The sequence below is a fragment of the Monopterus albus genome, unplaced genomic scaffold, assembly GCF_001952655.1.
Source record: "Monopterus albus unplaced genomic scaffold, M_albus_1.0 scaffold182.1, whole genome shotgun sequence".
Classification (NCBI taxonomy): Eukaryota; Metazoa; Chordata; class Actinopteri; order Synbranchiformes; family Synbranchidae; genus Monopterus; species Monopterus albus.
Window position 1 is genome coordinate 853,612 of NW_018128062.1, and position 8,052 is coordinate 861,663.

The window sequence follows — 8,052 nt, forward strand, 5'->3', positions numbered from 1 at the left end:
TACGTTTACATTCAGATTTAACATGGCCTAATTGGTGATGTGGTCAAACTCCTGTGTGCCTCCAGCCTTTGGCCTTTAACAAAATGAAAGCTTTATGTGAGAATCCAACTGAATTTCAGTCTGACCATGTTTGTTTTCTTCATTTTCCTCTTTCTCCTCTCCACCCATTCTACACCCTTCTTCCCCTGTGCCTGTTTTTGTCCTCCTATCTCTGCTCTGTCCCCTCTCTAGGAGTGAGCCCTGGGCTGGATGGGACCCACCATGCCCCCCAGTAAGAAGGCTCAGAGCCCCAGTAGTGGTGCCAGTGCCTCACAGGGCATGAGCCCACCATATCGGCAGGGGGATGCCGCCACAGCAGCATCTGAAGCCGAGGCAGCTGATCTCTCCCTGTCCCTATCGGCCTCCTTCTCCAAGGCCGAGGACGAGGAACTAACCAGCCTCTCCTGGCTCCATGAGAGCACTGACCTCCTCAACAGCTTCAGCCATTCGGGGCTGCGTAGCGTTTCCCCTCTGCAGGACCCCGATGGCCAGCATCCCCGTTCGCCCTCCTCCTCATCTCCCTGCCCAGACGACCCCCTGCTCGGCGATGCACACTCAGCATACGACTTGGCAGCAGGGGCTAACCGAAAACCACCGTATTCCTTCAGCTGCCTGATTTTCATGGCCATCGAAGATGCACCGAACAAACGGCTGCCGGTGAAGGATATCTATGGCTGGATCCTGGAGCACTTCCCTTACTTTGCAAGTGCCCCTACAGGCTGGAAGAACTCAGTGCGCCACAATCTGTCGCTCAACAAGTGCTTCAAGAAGGTGGATAAAGACCGGAGCCAGGTATAGACATCAGCAGTTGTGTAGAGAAAGTTAGGACAGTGCTGACTTCCATTTAAACTATGGGCTGGCTATTGAACCTTATTACTTTAGTACCATATGGAGTGTGCACATAAAATCAAAAAGTGGCATCAAAACATGGTCCAGTACTTCTTTGGCACATTTTCCTATTGCATTCCTTTCAAATTTCCTATATTTTCTAACCTAATCAGCAAATCAGAAAACCTTTTTGATAGAATATTCAACTACTCTTTGCATTAAACACCGATGCACTGGTTTATTTAGTTAAATCAAAATGGAGGTTTGTAGAAAAAATGTTTTTATATTCTTTAAAGTGTGGTTTTGAGAAAGTATGACTTTATCAGCAGGTTTTGAGCCAGAGCCTGCCAATTTCCAAAACACATTTTACAACCATTTGACTGTTTCTTTCAATTATTAGCTTACTTTAATAGTTAGCTACCTACATCACTAGCTAAACTAGCTGAGCTATCTACAACAACAGAACAAAGAATTAGTTTGCAAGGCTGTACAAGACATTAAAATGGTAATTGCTGATAAATCCAGCTCTTAATCAACAGTTTGATGATCCAATAGTCACGTGACCTGCTGCCATTTTTGACCCCCTCAGTGTTGCCACTCTTCTATCTTAATAGGCCTGCTCTATGTCAAATACTTTCTGGGAATAATTATGAAGCATTGTTAGGTTTCCCATTATTTAAGCTCATAGTATATTATCTAATTGATTTGGTTTTATAGGTACAAAGACAAAGTCTTTTTTAAAGTAAAACAGAAAGCAAAATATTTGACCACTGGTAAAATATCTCATCCATATGATTCTATAATTGCCTAAACGTAATTTCTTTAATGTTATCTTTCACAACATTATTTATAGTTATACAGTGTGTCTAACATGATCTGTCCAATGTCAGTTCTTTATACAGTCTTTTTAATATTACTGTGTATATGGTCTGTACTTTTCACAGTATTGTTTGTGTCCTCCCAGATAATCCTGGCTTGATCACTGACCCAGGTTTTGAAAATCTTCAATGATTACCAGCCCTAATTTAAACCAGTGCAGGGCTTTTTAGTTTCTCTTCAGTCTTCATCAAACATAATCTGAATAATTATGTAGCAAAACAGTGCTGAAGCAGAAAGGTAAATATAGGTCCACTGCTCACTCTATCATTTGTGGTTAAAATGTATTTCACAGCCAGACAGTTATCAGCATTTTGCAGCCATATCCGACTTGAAGTCAAACATATTTTGTATTTTGTCTACAGCTGTACCAGATTTGGCCTTATCAATACTTGATGATCTCTGCTTTCATAGTTCTCTTTCACCCTGACGTGCTGCGCTGCCCCAGTGGGAGCAACGTTTCGCTTTTGATTTAAGTCTTGCTACGCTCTTTTATACAGGCTTTCCCATCCAGATTTTACTCTGTTAAAGACTTGGAGTAAACAGGGGATGAATCCCTCACTCAATTAGTGCTAAATTAATACTGGAGGATTTAATAACACAGATGCCAGCAGACTTTAGATTTCATCTTGCCCAAGGGTGTTGGTGGTGGGGGACAAACAGTGAGGATCAATGCTAGGCTTCGCGTGTTTAGCTGATTAAGATTATACTGGTGGATATGGGAGCTCTTTATGCTTTCCTTGACCAGCGAGTGAGCCTTAAGTTATTCTTTTGAGTGAGCTGAGTGTGTTTAATAAAATAGCTGAAGGAAGAAGATGACACAGTGTGTACTGTATGTGTGTATTAATGAGCGAGTGTGTGTGCCTGCAGTACCCTCACGCTATGCTGTCATCTGGCCCTTGACTACAACGCCACAGAGTTTCTCTTGTATATATATCTCCATAGTAACTGGGTTGCAGTTGACATAAAAGTATGCTGTTGCTGTAGCAACGAGAAAACTGATTTGGCTTTACTGACTTTGTGTGTGTGTGTGTGTCTGTGTCTGTGAGCGAGCTTCAGATGGGCACTGAGGTGCTGAGTGGGGGAGAATCAGTGTATATCCTCATCTTGTATTGTACAAATGCGTGCGTGTCTGCTGAGCAGCATGTAGAGAGAAGATTTTGGCAAGGACAGCCTGTCTTGTCGTCCTGTCACTGCACACCGTTTAAGACAGCATGCTAATTAACCCTTCAAACCTATTCCCCTCACTCGCACACGCTCACGCTTCCAAACACACACAAGGCATGTCTGATACAAACAAGCGCACACACAGGCACACACTCACAAGCATACAAGCATGCATGAATCCTTTAAAGGATTCACACACGCACACAAGCGCCGTGTCGGTGTGGAAATGAGGGCACATCTCTGCAGACTCCTACTCTACCTGCCAAGTGCTGTGCTTTATCTGAAACTGCAATTACAGAATCTCTGTAATTTTAGTCAGACTTCAGCATTCAAAGCTTTTCACAGAAAATATCTGCATGTGAATACTCCTCTTTGCTCCCTGCTTTGCTTTTTTGTTTACCTGTTTGTCTTTTTTGAATTGAGCAGGCAATTACAGGGTCAAAGATATATTTCTTTATGTTGCATTATGTTTTACTCATTACTCGCTGTGGAAAAGAAGAAAGACAAGGGATTTGGTTAAGAGGAGGTCAAGTTATCGTTGTGATGGGCAGAGCCAGACACTGATACAAAGGGAGAGAGGAAGGGAGAAGCAGGGAGACATGGCTTACTGTGAACACACTAAATCACTTTTCCATCAATTTACAGAGGTGGAGATTAATATGACAGTGGCCTATTTGTTCCAGCGACTGTATTTCTGGGTCATATCCAGGCAGATGACAAGATGAGGACTAGTTTACAATAATCTTGCTGTTATGTGTGTGTGTGTGTGTGTGTGTGTGTGTGTGTGTGTGTGTGTGTGTGTGTGTGTGTGTCTTTGTGTATGTGTGTGTCAGTCTTGCGTGTGGGAGTGTAAACCTGTGAGCGAGAGCGTGACAGAGTCCCACTGTTGCCATGGCTTTGTTTACAAACAGGATCCTTCACTGTGCTGAATGACATGCCTTAATGACAAGTGTTTTTGCCCTCAGACTTCTGGATCAGTACTGAAGATCAGTGTTGTAACAGCACAACACACACACAGCAACTCACGGTCACACTGATATATCTCTCAAAGCCTCTTATGAAATCACAGCAGAGAGAATATTCAGTTTTGTAATCCAAAACTCACTAGGAAGTCTCTCTGTGTTGCACTTAAGTGTGTCAACTCTAACTTAACTTTGTCCTGGTCAAACGAGAGATGTCCTTGATTGCTTTTACGTTTGGAACTCAGATCGTTGTGAGCTGTGCCATATGGAGGTCACTGCAGCTACAGGACAGCTAGTGCTATATGCAAAAACTCTACATGACTGTATTGTATTTTCTCTAAATTACAAACAGATTAATGATGTTTTTAAGGTTTTATTTTTGTGACCTGTGTGTTTTTTTGTATTTTCAAAGTATGCATGTGGACAAATAAGAAATTCATTCAGCAAGTCTAGTAATATGAGTCATTAGTAATATTTAGGAGCACTGAGACAGCACTTTGGGTTTAGATCGAACATACCTACCCTATAATCACGTTTATGAACAATTTTTAAAGCTGTACTAATCAACATTTTGACAGTAAATGTGGGCTAAATTAAATCAGTATATACTTGATGAAGGCTTAATGTTGAAACATCGTTGGCGCAGCACCTTGCCTGGATAAAAATAGTTTTGTGGAGCATCAAATCAGTGTGCGGGCTATAATCGTTTTACTTTACTAGTATTATTCCTTGGCACATGCACCTGATGCTAAGATGCTTTTGGGGGGGGCATGCACTTCTCTTAAAGCATTTATTAATTTTGTATATAACAAACCCAGCTCATTCAGCATTTCCCCATAACTCTTATGAGTGTTTTAGCATCTTTCAGCTCAGTGTTTTGGCTTTGTGTTCTACAGCTTCACTCTTTTGATTTACTTTCACTTCAGCTGCAAAAGGAATTTTTTTCAGAGAAAAGAAATCTGATAAACCTATGATAAGGTACCTGCTCAGCACCAAACAGCAGACAGAAAAGGCTAGTGTCTAGTGAACATTTACGTTAAAAGCCAGCTACTTCCCTCAGGAGTTGGTGGCGACCGTTGACTGTATAAAATATAGATGCCATGACAGCACCCGGAAGTGAAGCCACCTTGACTCGGTTGCCCCCTGGTGGCTGGTTGAAGTATGGGTCATAAATCCCGCCTCCTCCAAATTCGCAGAAGGGACATAAGTCAAACCACAAACTCAAAAGTACAAATCAAATAAATTTTTCCCAGATGTCACTTCTGTGTATTATCACGCTGATGTGTGTACAAGTGGTCATTTTCCTGGTAAGGTTATATTTTTAAAAAAGATGTATTCCAGTTGATTTGACAGCTTTGATTGGCGCTGTGGTGCTGTCACCCCACTTCTGGTCACTACTGCACAGAATCTATTTGCAAAAAAGTAAAATGGCATCTATAGTATTCATGATATTTTGCTTCATTTTTGAATAGAGAAGGGAAATGGTGACACGTTGGCCATCCTATATGTCAATGGTGGCAACCAAACAAGAGCTAATGGGGAAAAGCTCGACTCCAAGTTAGTGTTGCTTTGTGTCTGCTGGATGTATCAACAGGCAAATCCAGTTTGCTAACTTTTTAACCACATCAGCTTTAAACAACAGTGTTGTGTTTGATCAATGAATGGCGCTTTAATTAGCTACTATAATACAGCTCATAGCTAGCATTGCTTTCAAATCTTTTTTCTTACAACTTGTTTGTGACATGTTTGTTTCTGTCATTGTGAGGTAAGGAAGCATAAAGACAAGCCTTGTTGTCACATACCATTTGTTTAGTGTAGCCTAAGGGAAGCAGTGTGAACAAATTATGAAAAATTATGCCATTGTGACAAGTCATTTATAAAAGGTTTTTTTTTTGTGAGGATAACAGAAGCTCATCTGTAGCAAAAACCTGGCACGTAAACATGATTGCATGACAAATACAAAGTGGGACAAACTTTGGATTAAATTACAACCACATATAAAGGTTTTCTACTCGTGGAACACCTGTAGAAATTTCTACATATTGTTCCTCTTAATTTTTGTATGTACTAACAAAAAAATAGCTCATTTACATCCAGCAGTGTCCTCTTGTCCCTTTGCCATCAAATGGCCTTCAACAATAACATAACCAGTATGCATCAAGCAGCTTTATCAGAACAGATATCCCCGTTCTCCTTTTTCTTCTGTCCTTCTGCCTCTCTTCTCTCTCTTCTTGCTGTTAGAAGATTTGCATCCTCTGCTGTAATTATCATGTCTACCTCATTTCTGAACATATTATTTTTCTTCCAGTGTACTGAATATCTTAATCTGGTGTTTAGACATTTTTGATCCACGCTGTACTACAGTAGTCCTACAATATATTATATTATTAATCCTCTGTTTATCTGTATACATACTGTAAGTGATTGTGGATCCTTGTATTACAGTGGACTAATCAGGCTTAAACACATTCAGGGTAATGCTTTTACTCCAGCTCTGGATGTCCATCATAAAATTGTATGCAGCCATCATACTTCAGGTTGGTAGTTTAAGTCATGTTATGTGAACATGTAGTGTACAGCACAGCCTCTCACACTGATGTTTCTCTGTGCATACATCTTTTTTTAGTCTCATTTCATTACTGAGTTGAAAACAAAATTTGCATCTTCCTCTCATATTAGCCGGTATGAACTGTTTAAATTTGATCAGTTGCTCAGTCCATCACTGATACAGATTGAAATAGCTCAGCTATTAGATGAACTGCCAGGAAATTTCTTCAGACATCCCATAGGATGAATCTGACTTATTTTAGTGATTCCCTGACTTTTCATTTAGCACCATTGTGAGGTTGACATTTTTGGTTTTTAATCAAATGTCTTGACAGCTGTTAAATGGATTACCATGAAAATTGGTAGAGATATTACTTTTCAGCAGAGGATGAATTGTAATAACTTTGGTGATGGCCTGACTTTTCTTCTTGTCCCATCATCAGGTTTAAAATTCAGTACCTGATAAACTAATGGATTTCCCATCATCCTCAGCTGCACCTTGTGCTTAGGATCATTAGCAAATGTTAGCACACTAGCATGCTAAACTGCAGTGGTTAAACCTGTTAAAAATTATACCTCCTAAAGATCATCAAGTTAGCATAATGTGAGCATGTTATCATTCAGAGATTAGCATTTAGCTCAAGCACCACTGTACCTCACAGAACTGCTAGCACAGCTGTAGCCACCTAATGGAGCTCTAAAGAGCAATGCTAGTAATGTTAGTAAGATCAGTTCATTGTTGATGTCGTCCTTTTTATGGGATTAGTTGATAATGATAAAAAAAAATGTTGTCAGCTGATGAGTAAAACGTTACATTTAGAGGAGATAGGTATCTGTATAAGCATTATTGCACTCTTAATATTTCCTTCTGTTTACTTTTGTTCTTCTGCTTGTCTAAGATGAAGTGAAGCCTCTTTGGTCCAGATTTTTAGCAGCATTTTGTATGATACCTAGGCTGATATTCATACAGTTATTTGTGAACAGATGTAAAAAGCCCTGCAGTCAAGACAGCAGTAGCAGTGGTGCTACTAGCGGGGTCAGTGGCAGCGTGACTTCTGAATATCTCCCATTTTCAAGGGAGACCAGCCCCCACAGCTTATATAACACAGGAAACAGATGTTGGCAACCCACGATCATCTCACTTCCCCCCATCTCCTCTTTCTTCCCCCTTTGACTTGAACTCACACTATGACGTGTCAAGTTACTTTATATATTTTTTCTCCATCACATTGTTACCTTTACATTGCTCAGTATTCTGCAGTTTAAAACACAGAGGTGTATAAGAACTGCAGCTTCCCTAATCAGATATATTTCAAACTAATGTACTGACACAAATAATTATATTTAAATCTTTTTTTTTAAAGTAATACTGCTTAAACATAGAATTTAATGTCTAATGTTTGGAGTTGTGGCTTATTTGTTGTTTGTTCTTTAGCTGTAAACATAACAGCAATGTGACTGTTTCCAAGCAGATAAACACAATAAACACATCATTCAGAAAATAGTGCTCATCTCTGAAGCATAAGTCCAACTGGGATCAAATGATCGAGAGGGGAAATAATATAAATGGAGATCACAAATACAGTTTAAGATGGACGTCAAGACTGCACTCCTCTATCTCATGTTTTTCTGT

At 40.1% G+C, this 8,052-nt stretch overlaps 1 protein-coding gene across 1 annotated transcript in view; it reads left to right on the forward strand.

The window, feature by feature from the left end:
• The window catches only part of ches1 (checkpoint suppressor 1), a 54,011-nt gene that overhangs the window by 25,723 nt on the left and 20,236 nt on the right, over positions 1 to 8,052 (forward strand). Inside the window, exon 2 of the mRNA XM_020616961.1 lies at positions 232 to 831. Coding sequence (XP_020472617.1) covers positions 250 to 831 — 582 coding nt within the window. The 5' untranslated portion in view covers positions 232 to 249. The remainder of the gene's footprint in view (positions 1 to 231; positions 832 to 8,052) is intronic.